The following is a 19592-nucleotide window of genomic DNA, read 5'->3' as shown; positions in this document are numbered from 1 at the left end:
AAGAATAGAGCAGCAAGCAGCCCTTCCCCCATGGTGAGCTTGAAAGGACACTGAAGGAAAACTCTCTGAACCCCATTTCCTATATGGGACAACTTGAGGAGAAATTACTTAATGAAAAGGAATAGGGAGTGCACTTCAAAGGTATCTGAAGCAGGACAGTAGATGGAAAAGTGAAAACAGAAGGAGGCAGCATGCCAGAGGTATCTGCTGCTTTCCATGGCCCATTTGGGAGTGTCTGCTGGGGTCCTGTATCTTGTGTGGCAACAAGAAACAATTGCTTGAGCAATTCATAACAAAATAAGGAGACAAAGGGAAGGGAGGCAAAATACTACATGGCAGGACAAGGCTTTTGCAAGCAGAAGAATGTGAAAGAAACACAGAAGATGGAGGATTAATAACACACATTGGATAGCAAGAAATTCTAGAACTTTACACTAGTAACACAAATGGAAATTTTCATTGTGTATAGGAATAATAAAAATAACACTCAAGTTTCTCTCTAACACCATCATTGTTATAGCACCATACAACTGAAGAAAGAACAATCCTTAGGTAGTACCAGGGTCTTGTCTTGCTATCTTTTCTTGAGGAAGAAAACGTATTGCAACCACAACAAGTAGGAGAAAAGTTTCAAAAAAGTTGTGGACTGAATGAAATATTTAATTTGAAAATTATTTTCCTTATTATTGCTTTCGTAATGTATTCAAAATCTGTATTCAGAAAATGTCACAAAGCATTTTGATTTTTTTTTACTATTTTAGGGCTCCTACCTGATTATTTATCATTTAGTTGATATGAATCAGTAGTTTTAGTTACTAAGACCCTGTTTTTGTCATTGATTATTTTTTATCTCAAAGTTTGAAAGGCATTTGAATGAAGGTAATAGCTTTCCTTTAACTATCTTCCAAAAAAAGATATAATCAGGTAAATTGTATTTAATATGAATGTTTTTTAAATAAATATTTTTTCATATACTATGCTGTTAAGGAAGTAACTCTTAGGCAACTTCCTTCATATCTCCACACAGCTGCTGTTTGAACAATACTAATTTAAGCCTGCTGCCTTAAGTAAACATGGTGCTTTCTCTTCTACTTATACCTTTGTATTACAAAGCCAGTACATGTCTAGCAGAGCACTCTTTTACTAAGTTTTAACAGCAGAACCTTTATACCAAAAAAAAAAAAAAGAAGCAGACTCACAATTAACTGACCCTCAGTCCAAGTACTCCTGTAAGTACAGTCACTTGACTTCCAGCTCTTCTCTAGTTTACTGCAGGAAAGAGCTTTTGAATCTAAGCTAATTTGCTCTGAGTAGCAGCAAGACAAAACCTAGACAGCAACAGTAGTTCAAAACTGTTTTTCACAAAGGACTAACACAAATGTATTCAATGTTTGCACACACCTGTGCTCCTGGTTCTCCTCGATCACCCTTTTCGCTTTGGGAATCACCAACTGGCCCCTGGAACAAAACTACACTGAGGATACTCATGTTCTGAAATTCACATTTTCTAAGTTAAATAGATATTTTATAATTTTATCTTTAAAAAAATACAGTTGGAACGCTATTAATAGGTATTTTATTCTATTCATTAGTTCTATTCTTGTCACTAAAGGTGGAAATAATTAGTGTAAATACTGCCCTGTAAAGAATAGCATTTACTAGGTGATGCTGCCTGAACATCTGGATTTAAGGGATTTACTTTTGTTCACTTACTGTAAACCCCATTGGCCCTGGGAGTCCTCTTGATCCTTTTTCTCCTTTTTCTCCTTTCAAGTCCTATTACACAGAAAAGAAGAGCTTACTGTAGTGCCTTGGATTTTTCCATGCTTACCATTTCAGTCTGGTTCTACAAATAGGAAATCCTTCTGTCACCAGCAAGATTCTTTGAGCAGAGATGGTTCTACTCAAATGAATAAGCAGAAACTTCATATGAGTGCTCCTCCCTAAGTCTGTGATGTTTGAAAAAGAAACTGTTTTTGCACATTTCAGAAGAGAGCTAGGAAAAACAACCTACCTGTGATTGCATGCAAAAGGACTACAGTAAATATTCCCACAAATGGCAACAAGAAACAAACCCAAATAAACCTTAGTTGCTTCACTGGAGCTAGAGTTACTTCCAGACATAGTTGTAGTGGTTACCTACAGCATCCTTGTCTCTGTGGGTGCAAGATTAGATTATACTACAGTGTAGCACCACTGGGCCACATCCTAAAGTCACTGTAAAGCCAAATTTCATTGTTTAATTATTACCTCCTTAGATTCACGTGCCAAACTATTTATGGAAGGAGTTTTGAGAAGTTTCTAAACAATAATGCCCAATGTTGCTGAAAAATTGCCATTACCTCATGATAAGCCACCACAGCTGTGACTGGAAAGCGCTCCAGGTGCTCTGTATTTGATCTAAACAGGGAGAGCTGGTGTGCCTAAAAGCTGAACCTTGCTTCTGCAATCTTTCTTTTCCCTCCTCAATTCAGTCTTGATGTAAACCTCACTTTTATTTCAGCATATAATGGAGAGGGACTTTGGCTGACTCCATAGATTAGATGCAAATTCCATAAGAAAAATGGAATCAAGAACACATAGAAGACTTGTCCTGTTAATATTTGAATACTTATAATTCTATCAGCTACTGCTGTTTAATTTCTATATAAGGCCACAATGCAAAAATTTTAATTCACAAAGCAATATTTAAAGCTGAATCAGACTATTTCTTTCCATATGTCTTTCCAACACTTTCCCTGATTACTCAGGTTTCGGTGAAAATAACGAGAAAACAAACTACAAAATGTACATGAACATGTTGTAAGCTTTTGTGAAACTCTGGTAGCTCAGAGTCCAACAGTCTCAGTGCCAAGGCCCAGAGGTCAATGCAGCTGTGGCTTTGATAGCCATTCAGAACATCCATGTAGATTTGGTGAAGCAGAAGTGATTTACTCTTCATGTACTCAGATTTCCAGCAGATGGGGTACTGGTAAGCAAGAGGCATTTCACTGGCATGTGCAGATGTGCACATAGGCTCAGCCAAGCTGGCTCCACACAGACACTCTGAATTTAGAATCTAACTAAACAAGTCTGAAAAACGTTAGGATGGGTAAAAGGAAATGTTATCAGAGCAGTGAAGATGAAAATGTCCTCTCAAAGTAGAACCTAGTCAGATGGCTTATCTGAATGTGATGTTTAACAATTTCACTACCGTCATGTTGTCTGGTCCAGTTAACGTCACAATAACAGTTCCTGGGGGCCCAGGGGGTCCAGTTAACCCAGTGTCACCCTTGAAAGAAAAAGAAAAATAGAGCAAATCACAAGCAGTGTGTTTTTGTTATTTCAAATTACTACTACTATACTTTTGATATCATGAAAATTCTTCTGTCATTATACTCAGCCAAACATTCAGTTAACTCTTACCTTTGTTTGCCATTTAAATTCCAGTAAAAAAACACATGTGGAAGACTTAACCTTTCCCTAGCTGATTAATATAAAAATGAATATGCTGATATTTCTTAAAGTTTCTGGAAACAAATTAAATTTTTAATCCTATTTATTTGGTACAAAACTATTTTGAATCAAGCAAAAATATCTCCTTGACTACAATATTTGTCTCTATTTATGTCAATCAGTAAATTACGTGAACTGTCTTTGGTGGCATCCCCCAGACTGCAGTCTGGGTATTCCAGGGAGATCACAGAATCATGGTGCTAACAGACAAAACAAGCTCCCATGTGTCCTTCACAGACAACCTAAGTAGTGAAGTGCACCTTTTAGTTAAGAATCTTTGAGAACTGGCAAAGTCCTCAGTGTGATCTTTCTTGTGGACCTCATCAAAACAATATCCACAATTTTCAGTGATTTTAAGCCAGGAAGGCTTTTGCATAAATTTGCAGCAGAACAGTAAAGAATGTCACTCCTTCATAAGGAAGCAAGATGTTCCATGGTTACATGAGCTACTGCTAATGAATAACCAGGTTTACAGGCTTTTTCTTCCCCCCCAGGAAACTCCTAGCACATTCCTGATGGTGATTACAATGTTAAAACTGAATCTGTGCAGGTCAGTTAGCATAATTGTGACATGTGCTAATCTCTTGCAAGAATATTCAGATTAACTGTAGTAGTCCTGCAACTGCAGGCTGGCTGCTGAGAGACAATGCAGGCATTTGTAATAATTCCTGGCTTAATTTCAATTAGATGGAATACAAAGTAAGTACATGAAAGACAAGTTATCCAATTTTTATTCAAAACCTGAGGGTTTTGCTTGTATCACAAGGGCTGACACTGAAAATACATTGGACAGAACTTGTGAGATTACAAATGCTACATATTTACCACTGTTTATCTGCTTAGATAAGTATTTAGGAACACTACACAAAGTACATATATTAATTTAATGGTATGTGCTAATAAATATTAATTACTGGCTTCTCTTCAGTGTCTAATCTTTTGTCTAGACATTTATCTCATTGGCTCTTATGTGAAAACATTTTGACCTTAGGGAACATTGTCATGTTTTCATTTTTCAACAAAAGACTCCCACATATATACTGAAAATTTGCATTTTACAGGACTTCCCCAAGCATTTCACCATAGCAAATCAGAAAATGCAGAAAACAGAAACAAAACTTATAAAATGTTTAAAGCTTCTTATGAAATTACCTTCCTTCCTTTGGCTCCTATTACTTTCAGTCCCATAAGACCCTGAAAAAAAATCCCCAAATGTTATTTTTTTAAAATTTTACAAACACTTAAACATGGGTTGATTCATGTTACACATAACAAAAGTTTTAATTTTTTTACCAATCTGAGACTACCTTAGGTCCAGGAGGTCCTGGTTTTCCTGGCATGCCCTACAAAACACACAAAAAAAATCCTCAGCTAAAAACTTACAATCTTCTAAGTCTCTGATATAGGTGTTTTGAAGTATCCAACTTCCACAGAACTTCTATCCCATTTTTACTCCCCTCCACCTTTACAACTGCAAGCCATTGTCAGCAGGTGACAGATTGTTTACACAGTATAGTTGCAAACATATGCATCTCTCAATGTTATGCATATTAGTGTTTAAAGTGAATTAATAGATAGTTATTTGAAAATTAAAATTTATGCCTACATGGACAAGGTATGCTTCTGAAAATATAGGAATTATCATGCATAAAAACAATCAAAAGAAACTGAAAAAAATCAGATGTGTGCAGAAAAACAGTTTTTACATACACCTGTCTAGATCTCAAATAAGTCTGAGAGAATCAAGTACTTGTATCTGTGTAATTCCATAGGGTTTAGGGACAATCACAGGTCAAAGTAACAAGTGAAACAAATTCATACTAAAGGTCCTGGAGGGCCTTGTGGTCCAAGTTCCCCAGGATATCCTTGAGCACCCTGGGCACCCTGCATATTAAAAAAGAAACAGGAATCAATCCCATGGCAAGATTATGAGCAAAATACCAAATTCAATGAAGTGAATGAGAAACAGAGGAAGAGCTCTGCTTCTGAATTTCCTTCTCCTGTCTCAGGGAAACACAGAAGTATAATTCTTCCTCACTGCTTCATTATTTGGCATATGTTTTGAAACATGAGAAAACATCTGTTCTAAAACTAAACTACTCAAGTGAGGATGTAAGCTGGTCCTCTAAGAAATGTGGACTCATAATCCATTTGGTCCTATTAATGCCTCTAATAAGCTTTCAATCCTTCAAATATTCTATGCAATAAATCCTATACTTTAAAGTTTTTTCAAAGAAATGGAAAATAGAAAATAAAAATATTTATTTTAATTTAATGCTCTCTGTTTATTCCAATAGTCAGAAGAAATGTCAGCCCTGCCTTCCCCTGAAAATGTTCATTCTTGAGATATGGACCAGTTTTTCCTTTGTTAGTACTCTAGAAGTTGAGCTGGTCTATCCTGTTCAGTCTTCAATGGGAATTTTAGCAGTTGGACTTGATGGCCATTATAGGTCCCTCCCAGCTGAACTATTCTATTCTATATGCCTAGGGGTAAACCCATAGATCTGTGACCAGTTGTCCTCCCTACCTGAAGTACTGCAATCTGACTGGCCTGCAAACTGACTGATTTTGGTTTAGAAATCAGTGACACAATTGTAAAAAACACTGTTTCTATATTAAGTAAATAATACACTTAAGTCATGTAAAATACCAAACAATTGTAATATATACTCATGTTATATAGAAAGTGCTTATACATATAACTGTATATTTTTATACGTATCTATTATTTTGAGTTACCTGGAGACCAGGCATTCCTGGTAATCCAGGATCACCTTTTGCACCATACTCTTGGCTATATCCCTCTGCAGGGTACCCCTGGACAATTAGATAAAAAGAAACATAAGTTATGCTGCAGAACTCTGTAGTGCAACAAATCTTCTAATACAGTTTGTAGGGAAATAAGCAACATCAGAAGTGCATAATGATGGAAACTGTCTACTATGGATAGTTCTACTATTAAAAAAGATACACACAAATTGTTGATAACCAATAAATATTTCATGTCACATCTTGAAAAAAACTGACCTTCTCTCCTTTGATACCAGCAACTCCCTAGGAAGAAGAACAATCATATTGAAACAGAAAAATAAAAGTGCTGAAATAACACACTCTAAACAGTGTCTAAGCTTTGTGCTCTTCAGGTGATTTATTTTCATGAAGAAGGTACATAGTCAGGTTCATGTTTACTGGGCCAGACTTCAATTTAAGAAGAATGACTATTTTTAAACAATATGCCCTATCTCACAGGTACAACTCTATAACTGAAGGCAGAACAGCTTTGACACCTGAAATTAATAAATGAATAAACAAAATCAGCAAAGCTGGTAAAATAAAGATCACATCTATAAATTAGTAGATTTGAAGCCACTAGAACTTAAAAAGACAGCATTTCTTTTCCATTTGTTTAAAAGTTTCTCTTTCAAACACATTTCTACAGTGAAAAAAACCCCAAATCCTGGGATCAGAGCAGTGTACTCGGAGTGAGAAGTTCTGGGTTTGATTCCTGGTTCTTAACAACTTAATTAAGCCATTATTTCCTCAAAGATACTTAGGCATGAACTGAAACTGCAATCTATTAAATATATCTTGGACACTTTTAGGGGTAAACTTTCCTGAGTATCCCATGAGAACTAACTCCAGTCAATGAATTTCATGCAGTCACTAGCTAAGAAGTTGAGGCCCAACATGTAGACAATAAGGCATTACTTTTAACTTTGTTCTCTTTATCACACAGTTTTCATACTAATAAAATGGGGATACCTATATAGTTCAACTGTTGTCAGTATGAGCTAACATGAGGCTTTATTCTCCTTCAGGGACTGGCTTTGTGTGGTGGGAATGGACACAATCATGAGTTTCACACTTACTGGAAGGCCTGGAGCACCTCTTCGACCTGGAGGACCTGGAAATCCTTGGTCACCCTAAAAGTAGTAAGAGTAACTATTAATGCATTCTATGGTTTATTATTTGGCCTGATTTTGTCAAATGATCACAGAAGTTTTCTATGCTATCACAACTAAGTGCACTGTGAGTTCATGACCACTGTATTTTGCTAGAAGAGGATTTTTCTTGCATTTTATGCAGCTTGACTTCTACCCTAGACTGTTCAGATTAGTTCACAGTTTCACTAGAAATCAATGATTTTCTGTAATAGGGATTATTCTGACTCCTTTCAGAATGCTCATAAAGCAAAGAAAACCTGGTAAATCTGTTACTTAACATTGAGCCTTTTCACTTAATTACTTTCAGGATTTATGAATTGCCAACTGCAAGCTAGATACTGGCAAAATAAAATGGATTAACTATCTTCTTTATAACCCACTGCAACAAAAGGAGACATTGGACAAAAGTGATTAGGTCTCCTGGATTTAAAAATACTTGAAAAAAGTATTATCTGTCAAAATATCAAATGTTATTCTTATCTTTTAGCCAAGGCCATTAGAATGTATTATTGAAGTATTTATTTTGCACAAAGAAGAAGCACTTTTCCTTTCTCTGGTCCCATGACACAAGTTTTTCTAGCTGATAAAGTCACAAAGCAAAACAAATCAAAGTTGTAGATTGGGGGAAATTTAGATCACTTTTTCTCCATTCCCATGCACAGCCAAATGCAATCTCCAGAACACTCAGCTTGGTTTGTACCTTTGTGCCGTTGCATCCTGGAACACCTGGGGGCCCAGGAGGACCAACAGCTCCTGGTTCACCCTAAAAGAAGCACGAAAATTGACACAAGCTTTGTTTTTGTACATTCATATTGCCTTTCAGAAACACTGAAAGAGTTTATGTTGGAGCAATGTTTCACAAGACTTGACAGATTACAATGTGTTCTTAAATCATTACAATGAGTAAGAATTGCTGATGCCAAGATTTTTATCTCTAGGCCAATTGACAGAGACAATGCTGATGTTGAGACTAGAGTGAGCACATTGAGCTGAGGGTAATTGTGCACAAAAGACTGAAGTAAGAGAGAAATGGTTAAATCAGTTTCATTTCTACTTACAGGAAGGCCTGGAGGACCTGAAAATCCAGGTATTCCTGGGACTCCCTAATGATATTAAACCAGAGAAGTAATATTATGAATATTAAACAAAAGCTCATTAGGCAATTTTTCTTTGATTACAGTCATATTAAGAATGAATGCAAGTATGATTCTATTAAAAGATCATTACTTCCTTAACTCTTCTGACTGTGAACCGAGCATAATGGTTACACACAGGTAACACACACTGGTTTTGCCCACAAGGAAAAATCCCAAACAACTCTTTGTGGTATTCTAGTCTGAATTTTTCACTGCATAGCCAAATATTAAATACATACAGCAACAACTTGGATGTAAGGTGCAGCAAAAAAGGGCAAGAGTTCTAGAAATAAATAATACTAGTATATACACTGTGTCATAAATTTTAACCATACTTTGAAATCAGACATAATGTATTGCTTTTATTTTCACAAATTATTGAACCAAGTTGGCAATTACCATGACATCTAATACATGAAAGTTTGTTTAAAATACAAACACTTACTCGGATACCTTTCGGTCCAGCTAAGCCTGTAAGCCCTGGAGAACCCTAGATCAAAAATGGAAACTCATGTTTTTTGGTACATTTCAATTGAGAAAGAGCACATAAATGTCAACAGGACACTCAATATTTCCAATATCAATACCAATATGTGCACACAAAGTCAGCTATATAAATAAATAAAGCCATTCCATACTGCAGGCAACCAGGTATTTCCTAAACAGGCCAAGATGTATCTTAAAAAACATGTTTCCCTTCAAATTTTCTTAAATCTATTTTTCATATTTGCCTCATTAGTAGCTTGTTTACTTTCTTTTCTGCAACAAATGTCAAGATGTTAATTGATACAAAGACAAAAATTGAGGTATGCTGCAAAAATCTGTCTAGGCCTATGTTCATTGTCTCTGGCAGTTTAGTCCAGCTGCTTTAGCACTGGCCAATGGACAACTGACAACAAAGCCCATGGTCATATCAGCTCTACTCTGATGCAGTAAAAATGACCCTTGCATCTGATGACCAAACAACATCTCTACCAAATGGGAAGCTCTAAGACAGGTTTTGGTCTGGTTTTGTAAAACAGAATAGTCTACACAGCCATAGCTAACTTTGACTGTCAAGCACAGTAGTTTCTCTGTGTGTATCTCTGTCTCACATACATACCTACCTTTGGTCCCTGTGGCCCTGGAGGCCCTTCTGGACCAGGAAAGCCTCTTTGACCAGGTGGACCTGGAACACCAGGAAAGCCTTTTTCACCCTGTAAACATTAAAATAATTAAACTCTTCAAATATCCATGAATTCTACTTTTGATAGTTTATTTCTGAGGCATTCATTACTTTCAGTACCCCTTGGCTTTCTGCTGCTGTGGCAGATCCACTGCCCTTGCCAACACTGACCTGTTTTTGTGGTCCATCTCTGGGCTGCCTTGGCCCCACAGCACCACAAGCTTGTAAGTATGGCTGAATTATCAGAGCACAAGATACTACTCAGGATTTTATAAAGTATAGAAGTTAGCTGACAGCATTAAAAGCTTAAGAAAGCAGCTGATATGTATTCCTTATTAATATTTCTGTATTATGTTTAGCAACAAAAATTGAGAGACTTGAGAGACTTAATGGCTGCTTGTCACAGCATGTGCCACAGCACACGTTGTAGTTGAAACAGCCACAATACACAGAGTATCATCACACAACTTCAGAAAGCTCAACCCATACAGAGCAACACCCCACCACTTCAGAAAGCTGCAAGAGTCAGCTCTCCTTGTTCTTTAGTCCAGCCTTTTACCCCCTCCTGTTGATGCCCTGCACCTGTGTGCCCTCTGCTCCCTTTGGTGGTTGGGCAGTGCCCCTGGGCACTCCATGGCTCATTGCTGTCAGTGCTGCTCACAGCTGTACCCACTGGGGATGAGGCTCCCACAGCCCAACCCAATCACCACAAACTGTGTGCCTACACTTTCTGCTGTAAACCAAATCAGTTCCAAACCATCAGTTTCTCTTCATGAAAATCAAGGAAGAAAACAGTGGGAGTCAAATGCAACAAAACCATTCTGACAGACTAAAACCCCCTTTCTTTACATGAAAAATATCTTAAATTTTTCTGAATCTAATCAAATTACTTTTTCACTTTTTTTTTTTTTTAAATCAAATTCAAATAAATAAACTAAAGGAAACGAAATTGAAGGTATGGAAACAGAATACACAAGGCCAAGCTAGAGTGAAAGGGGCATTTTCAGTTTTTTAGTTAAATATAGAAGATGCAAGTCTTAATTTGGTTTAAATGATATGTTTCAAGCCTGGAAGCTCATGGAAAAGGTGTTTCAGCCCTTCAGACAGCAGCAATTTAGCATGCTCCTTTTAACATCAGTGAAGAGCTGCTGGTTCAAGACATCACAGCATGACATGGGAGAGACAGAATGGGATTATCAATTCTCTCAGAGCCAATTTTCCTATTGCTTTATACAAAATTATACAAAGAAAGCATGTGAAATTTTGCTGCGACAAAGTTTGATTGTTCTATTTGATGTACAAGACAGAAGCCAAGAGATGTCTCTGGGAAGCCAAAATATTCTGGCTTTTCCCTGCACCAATTCTCACTCTTCAAAATCCCACAAACTCACCAGATTTTAAATAGCTTCTGAATAAAATAAAAATTTTAAAAATAGTAATTATATATATTTGTATCTCTCAAGACAGAATGTAATCCCATAATACTTTGAGACATATAAAATAAGAATTGCATTATAAAGACTGTGTGAGATCTATATAATAAATCGGCACAGCTTTTTATAAAAAAGTTTATTTCTATTGTATGTTCTGTAGCAGCATCCCAAGGTAGGAGGATGACTGCTATCCCAGGATGAGCCGCTGGAGGGGGTTCGGCGCCAGCTCCCAGGAAAACCCAACTCCACCTGCCTGCCCGTGCCAAGAGCCACGCGGTGCTGCTGAATCCAGAGCTCTCCTGACAGCTTCACTGCCCTCTCTACAGAAAAGGCAATTTTAGCTACACTTTCTTCTTAGCAGATCAACGAGATCTGAAGATTTTCAGGTTGGAGAATTCTAAACACTGAATAATGACCAAAACATGTTGATTAATGCCATTATCCTGATTTTCTGCATGTAAAACTTCATCAGTCTAAACAATTCTTTACTCTTAGCCACAAATTGTTCAGTTATTTTCCATGGAACTGATAAAGACAAGTTGTGGGTGTCCATTTTATTAAAATTTCTCTTTGTAGTGGGCAGCTTATTTTTTTCTAGGTTTTCAACTGGTTTCACTTTCACTGTTTAGGACAAAGTCAGGTTAGACCAACTAGTAATATGAAAAATAAACAGGGAGATTTTACTAAAAATATTAGTATTCTCCTTTCCCACTTATTAATATATATTATAATAATGAGCATATTTACTTCCAGATAAATTTTCTCCAACTTCATAAAAGCAGATGGGACCAATCAGTGGGACTAACCATAGTCCTAGATCTTTATAGATGTCTGAAATCTGTTGATAAGGTTAAGTATGGCAACTTCTGTGTTCATGGCTCACCTAATTTGCAACCATGACTTCTTCAATAATGCCCCTTTCATTTGTGAATCAGTTGTTCTTCCAACTGCGAGCAGGAGTTCCAAAGAATTTTTGGCATTTGTGTAATTTAGGTTTTTCTAAAAGCCACTCAGAGCCTCTGCCAAGCTGCTATTGGCAACAGGCAGAGCTGTGGATCTGTTACTGCTGATGGATTTGCTGCTCCTTCAGTGTTGGCAAGGTGTTTGTGATTAGGACCCAGAAACTCATGCCCTGCTTGATATACAAGAAGTTTATCTGTTTGATGCCAGTATGTGCAGCTTTCCTTCAGGAACTGGCAAAGGGGGGTGGACAGGGTCCAGAGATGGAAAGAGGGAAGCACTGAGCATGAGACTCCTGATGGCATTATGAAATTTATAACAGGAGAGCAGCTGCCAAGGTAATGGCATTTGTTAGGGGTTAGTGAAAGAGACCTGGTGTTTTTGGGCAGTTGTTCTGCTGGTGTCCAACATCATACAGTACTGTAAACATAATAATGCAGAAAAAAATTCAGTTGAAAAGGCTTGGTTGAACAGTTTCCCCAAAGTTAACAGAACTTTGTAAGGTAATCATTCTCTGTAGACTCTATTGGCAAAATATCATCATGCACTAAATTCACTCACTGTATCAACTGAAGTAATGTACCAACAATTTCCGAGTATTTAAGGTAATATTCAAAAAGGAAAATGTATCTGTTCTTACCTTACTACCTTTTGTGCTATCACAAAAGCAGGGACTTTTACCTTTGCATACACAGTTCTGAAAAACAAAAATACAAACGTTATAATACAATTCTTTTTCTCATTGAGTTGTTTGGAGAGAGGCAAGTAAGATCTCAGTGGTTTTAGTAAGTAATTATTTCACAAATAATAAAACTTGTAAAAAAAAGTTTGCGAAGAGGCAATTCACAACAGTGGCAAAGAGCTCATTATTCCTCTGTACTGTCTGTTGAGACAAATAAGAGCATTAGTGAGATCTTGCAGACAGAATTCACTACCCCCTACAATTTCTCACATTACAACAGTCACAGTGTTTCAAATTTGTAACTTTTATGTTTCTTTTATGATGGAGGAATAATGCTGCAAGTAGTTGCTGCTCTGTATGGACTTGACAATTCCTTACAGTTGCTGCTTGTCTTTTAGGTGGTCGAACTTAGGGAAGATGATGCCATCCATCAATTTAAAAACAGCTACAGGGAGCAGTCCTCCAGTGAACAGATACTTAAACATTAATTTACAAAATAAAGCAGAAATTAAAATCAGTTGTTTATTGAAAGGTAAATCCTCAAGAAATTATTGTGTCTGCCTCTGATTTATAGACCGATCAATAGGTGGCTACTTGATATTTCAAGCTAGATTTCTAAAGAAATGCAAACATTAAACAGTTAATTCTTTGTCATACTTAAAGAAGACTCACTCTTACTGTGATCTGACAGCTAGAATTCAAGTGGTACTGCATCAGAAATTTGGAAAACAAAGGCATCGTGATATAGAAACCATCTAACTATGCTACCTTTACTATTATATTAATCAATATGATTATATCACCAGGAATACAAGAATAAGAACTAGTGCAGAATCAACAACAGTATCCCGATTTCTTCTTGGTGAGATCAGTCAGTCTGGCACTGGATAATCTAAATTCATCAAGTCAGTTATATGACAGATATTTTAAGCCTTTAAGCATCAATATGAGAGGATAAAGTGATGTATATCTCAAAATAAATTTGGGATCGTTTATAATAGAACTGATTTTCTTGTTCCTTATTCAATGACAGTACCTTGCATACCAAACCATTCTCTTCAAAAGTGATTACTGGTAGAGGTCTGCTAAGCAATACAAAAAGGGCAGTTGCTCAAGGTAAGATGTATACACAGATATGTACCATTATAATTATATAGACCTTCATGGAGTTGTACCTTATTCCTGCCTGTGAAAGCAAAGTAGAAGCAGATCTTTCCAACATGCAAAGCACAGTTTTCAGGACATGTAGAGAAATCCAAAAATGAAGCTATTCTCCCGTAAGAGGTATAATCTGCAGAAGATTTGATGTGTACAGATACAGAACAAACCCTTTTATCTTATAATCAAAGATGATCCAATGTGAAGAGAAATGCATGAACATGTAGAAAATTATGACACTATACAATTAATCTAAGTTAATAAACTATTGAAAGAAAGAGAGCCTTTGCTCTTCAAGAAGTCAGAATGCTTAGAGTATGTTTAATTTGCCATTAGGAAGCTTTCAGATCTATTTAGGTCTTTTTGTGTACACATATCACTCTAAACTAAACTGAAAAGACCAATGATTTAACATTACACAGTCAGTTAGCTGGATAATACTAAATGTTTTGGCATATGATTTTTTATGTAAGATTAGATTACGCCTTCTGTACAGGAGCTTTGAACCAAAAAATCATTGCTCACTTATACTGCAGGATGCTTTCACATCCTTCCAAGATGCCTGCAGCTTCTTTATCAAAGGATCATACAAACCCAATATGATGTTTCCAGGTTATAAGATAAGGAAACTGAATATTAGGTATTAACAGTTTATTCAAATAACAATAACATCTATATAAATAAGTGTATTTACCAAAGCCACAGGTTTACTGCATGTTTTTTGGTTTCGTGATTTTCATTATAATAATTTACATTTCTTTCAAATATTTAGATGAAGAATATTTTTGATCTAAAATCTAGGTTAAAGGATACAGCCAGATCATTATATGAATATCAAATCAATTCACCAATGAACCAAAATTAAAACCCCACAGCACTTGGAGTAATATACAGAGGAGCTCTTCTCCAAAGTGTTTTTAGTGATAGTTACAGTGTTATATTAAACAGATGCATGATTCCAGTAGTACACACTGAGGCACATTTACTGCACTGGTTAATGTTTGGTTCAGTGGGTGCATCCTTATCCATAACACTGAATTGCCCTTCCTACACTATGGGGTTGGATTCTATGGGGCTCTGACCTCTTCCTGTTCCTGATTCAGAGAGTAACTTAACCAACTGCTTAGAAAGTATTCCAGTCCTCTCCTTCACATGATTCCTCAAAGAAGTGACACAGAAAGAAGAAAGAAATAACATATTACAGATTATAGTGTCACCCATGCAAAGGTTAATGTAGATGGAGCATGGCTCTGCTACTCCAGCCACTGCAGTGGTGGCAACTTAATTTGGAGAGAATCTTACACAGTTCTCAGCACCTTGCCAGTAGCACTGGTTACTTGCAGAATGTCAGAGAGTGTATTTAGAGATGTTCTCAAACACGAATATGCCAAAGGATGTGACAAAGTCTTAATGTAAGGAGAAGAGCAAGCAATGCCAGTCTTCCTATTCTGTCCCTAGCACAGGCTCTGAGTGCTGCCACTCACACTGGTGGGGCAGCACAGTCCTACCAGGAATGGTTTAAAGGCAGGAAGGTGGAGTACAGAGGAACAGAGCCAAAGTGAGGATGATCCCATATTTCTCCACTGATCTATTTTTTGAATTATATATACAATGACAGAACTGACAGAGTCTTTGTTTTTCCAGATCCAGAGAAGATCAGGGTAGCTCAGCTACAATTTCAAAATACATATTTGTATTAAAAATACTGCATCTAGGACAGAGAGGCAGCAAAATGTGTTGCTGCAGGAAACAAGCACCATATCCTTTAAGTATATTTCAGACCAAGAGAACACAGGATATTGAGATGAAAGCTGAGATGAAATTAATTTTAATGTGTAGGAATATAGTAAAGTGGCTGAAGTGGGGCTTAAGTTTGTACTTTTGGCCTGACTGGTCTTTAATTTCATGGGTGAACTCCACTGATGCCCGAAGTAAATCCTGGTTAACATAAATGAAAGATGACTGTGCAACATGAGGTATTTTAAAATGAATTAAAAGGAGTGCAGGGGATAGCCATTAATTACTGTGGACAGTAAAAATAGCCCAGGTGTCTCTCAAGTGGGTGATGAAGCTGTTGCTTTCCTTCACTGGTTGTTCTAACTGCTGATCAGACTTATTTTTAAAAATGCATAACTAATTTTTCATTTAAACTTGATACTTATTAGCATCTCACCTACTCTGCCATTAGGTCTTTATCTCCTGACTTAAGGAATCATTGAATTAGAACTCTATCACTATGTGGAACAAGACTTACTGGATAATATCTATTTTTCTGTGATGCCACTTTTTTATACTTTTCCATCTTTCTGCTCATTAATGATATCCTGAGCAGCCTGAAAATATGCACATCATCACAGTGGTCCTAAGTGGAAGCTAATTTCAAGTTTTCTGTAATTTCTCTTAAATGCCAATACTTATTAAAAATTATGTAGCAGTGAGACAGCTCCTTTAAGTCTTGATGGTGAATTTTCAAGAGCTGCTGACACATGGAGATTTTTGAATTCTTCCTGGGCTGTCTCAGTGCAGAGCAATCACTTTACACATCCCAGCTGTGTCTATAAATCACAACTGAGCACATAGAATAACCCTGCTGCAACAGTTGATGTTAATATAGTGCTTAAAACGTCAAAAGGCCCATTTCAGTCATTCTCTACTACCTGTTTTCTATTGCAGCTAATAAAGGTGGGAATAATACATTGTGATTACAAGAAGTGGGAAGTTTTGCTCTGCCATTTATTCACACTGCAGATTTGTGTTGGGGTAGGTATGCTGCACATATGTTAAATGTTGTACTTTCTGAAGAACATGATGGTGGTAGCTAGAGTTTCTAGCTTGGATACAGTTACAGTTTTGAAAATTTATCCTAACCTGCACAAGAAAATCTGAGGGCAAAGCTTTACAGAAAAAAGCTTTTTTCCCACTGTGAGAAAAGCTGTATAAAGAAAATCTTTTTCTTCTGATGCACCTGTATTAAGACACTTATCTAGATTAGCACAGTCAGGAATTCTAGCTAGACAAGGTGCATACGTGACCATGGCAGCATATTCCTCATGTTGCACAACTGCAAATCACCATGGAGCATGCAAGGTCCTGGAGAATGAGGTCCCCTCACTCCAAAACATTGCTGTCAAAACAAAATACCAGTCTCACAATTAGAATCTGTATACTAAAAGTTTTTCATGCATTCTAAGCATCAAACATGAATTCATTAAAATTATCAAAGACCACGAAGAACTTTGTGTTTTTTTAGTGATTGCTGGACCAGTACAACAAAACCAAATTATTAAGCCTTCAATAAGTATAGACAACATAGAGCAGAAATAGGAGATGATGAGATGAAGGAAAATATGTCAGTTCCCAAACCCTGAAACATTGTGTAGTCATTTGTGAACTGGAAGGCAGCCAGACATTCCTACCTTAGAAGACTCCTGTTAACAGCCATGTATGCTATCACAATTCACAGCATTTTGCTTACCAGTTGAATACCTAGCACAGGATGAAAATTATTTCATTTGGACTTTCCATTATAAAGAAATACACCTGTAACTTAACTAATAGCACCCAACACAGAGAGCCTGGATCTAAAAGACACAGCATGAGACAACTGCTCTGCTGCAGGCAGTGCAGCTGTTGAATAAGCTCCAATAAGCACCTGTAATGGGAACCCTGCTCAGGGAATAGCTATTGAATCAAAATGCCTCGTTGGTGACACAGGCCTTGTATTACTGGTTATGTGCTGCTTTCAGTGTGAGGTGCAGGAGAGAAGTCCTAAACATTTGTGGTCATAGGAAAACATAACACTTCACAGAAGCAGGACTTTGTGTTTAATTTACAGATACACGAGTCATGGTCACATGATGTCAACATACATTTTTATCTGAACTTGGTAAGAATCTCCTTATTTTAAACTGGTATGAGCTCTTTTAGGAGAGATTTTCTCATTCACATAATATAAAGATATATTTATAATGGTGTTTCAAACCAACTAAGCTAAATGACATGTAGAGAGAAATGGAAGAACCTTCTGTATGTGAACATTTAAACAACTTTCTATTATGCCAAGGGGAACAGGTGTATGAGCCCCTTTTTTCACTTCAGAGATTGAAAGCACTTTGAAAAAAATCTCTTACTTTTTATAGCAAAACCCTGTTGGTTAAGAACTTTGCATAACAAGAGTTTTGTAGTGTTAGACAAATCTCTCATAAGTATCCACACTTACCACAATAAAAAAGCAGTAACATAAACCTTAGGTTAAACAGTATAAGTCAGATGAAAACAAAATTTTCAGAGAATTTCTAATATCTCTTGCTTCTTTTTTTTTTTTGTTGATATACTTACTGTACAGCCTATCTTTTTTTTTTTTTTTCTGTGAATAAGCCTGTTTGTACAAAAGTTCCAAGAAACCACTGTAACATAGTTGTTAATACAGGAAAACACACCACTGTGTCATTGGGAGTGTGTTCCACATGCAACTCCCATGGTGCCAACCATACTCTTCTTCAAGCAGATACAGCACAATTAATTCTACTGAGCTTCTCCCTTCTTTCCAGCTCACTATCAGTGAGGAAGTGTGAGAAGAGTAGGGCTTAGCAATCTTCACTTTGCCCATGTCTTCATCATTGCCTTAGGATAAAACAGATAAAAAGTTTTAATGCAGAACAAACCAAACACACTGAGTTTTCACAAACTCAAATGATTTGTGACTCTGTAGCAATGGCCACCAAGGCCTATTTTGTAGACATTGCATAAAATTAGTCAGTATCTATACAAGTAGAGCTGGTATGTTGTGTGCAGTTCTGAAAAGCTCTATGGAGGCTCTCAAATCTCCTGTTTTGGAGAGGGTGTGTGTGTGTGTAAATTACTTTTGGTCTATAAAGAGAAGATACAGAATTTCTCTCTCTTTAGACAAAGAGAATGATGCTTTTCCTTCTAAACCATAGAATATATTTACATTTATGTTTATAATGACCAATACCTTACTCTACAAATCATCTCACTAGGGTTGAAGTTGCTGTGATAAGGACTACCAGAACCAAACTGTTCCTGATATACTCAGATGTGTAAAATCTACAAAGATGGAGCCAAAAACTCCATCTCTGGGGTTGGTTTCTTCTCCTGAACTTGAAGAGGACATGGGGACAACAGAAATAAATATTTTCTTTTCCCCAAGGAAAAAAAGACTAAGCAATTCAGGCCACACAATTTTGTTTTGTGTGGCAAACTCTTAAGGGTGTTTAATCAGCTTATTCATCCGTGTTCTTCCTTCCTAACAATCACCTTAAAAGAGCAATCTAATAACAAAGAATACACACCATTTAACTACTGAATTTTTGCTTACCTACCAAATATGGTTATCATTAACTTACACATTTTGTATTTCTTCCCAGCTGTTGAGTGTGGGAATGATATTCACTAAAATTTTCATCTCCTCAGGCCTGTATATTTGTATATTCATAAAATTCCTGGTGTGCATCTTCTGTTTAGTGATGCAAGTAGCAATGAAAGCAACAGTAGCTTGTTCAGAGAAGGCTTATTGCACATGCTTTGGTTTTTCCTTATTTGAAAGGCTCTGTGATTTCACAGATTAAAAAAAATTAAAGGTCACTTCTTCCTGCAGCT

General features: G+C 36.7%; 1 protein-coding gene across 1 annotated transcript in view; it reads right to left on the bottom strand.

Annotated features, from left to right (window-relative positions):
- The window catches only part of COL4A3 (collagen type IV alpha 3 chain), a 56692-nt gene that overhangs the window by 32444 nt on the left and 4656 nt on the right, over positions 1-19592 (bottom strand). The window contains exons 2-15 of the mRNA XM_077183875.1: positions 12774-12830; positions 9682-9771; positions 9021-9065; positions 8498-8542; positions 8140-8202; positions 7365-7418; positions 6523-6549; positions 6235-6312; positions 5317-5379; positions 4803-4838; positions 4648-4689; positions 3194-3271; positions 1714-1776; positions 1402-1458 (exon numbers count right to left, since the gene is read on the bottom strand). Coding sequence (XP_077039990.1) covers positions 1402-1458; positions 1714-1776; positions 3194-3271; positions 4648-4689; positions 4803-4838; positions 5317-5379; positions 6235-6312; positions 6523-6549; positions 7365-7418; positions 8140-8202; positions 8498-8542; positions 9021-9065; positions 9682-9771; positions 12774-12830 — 798 coding nt within the window. The remainder of the gene's footprint in view (positions 1-1401; positions 1459-1713; positions 1777-3193; positions 3272-4647; positions 4690-4802; positions 4839-5316; positions 5380-6234; positions 6313-6522; positions 6550-7364; positions 7419-8139; positions 8203-8497; positions 8543-9020; positions 9066-9681; positions 9772-12773; positions 12831-19592) is intronic.

This window comes from Agelaius phoeniceus, chromosome 10 (assembly GCF_051311805.1).
Source record: "Agelaius phoeniceus isolate bAgePho1 chromosome 10, bAgePho1.hap1, whole genome shotgun sequence".
Classification (NCBI taxonomy): Eukaryota; Metazoa; Chordata; class Aves; order Passeriformes; family Icteridae; genus Agelaius; species Agelaius phoeniceus.
Note: the sequence above shows the minus strand (reverse complement) of the source record. Positions and strands in the feature narration are given on the sequence as shown.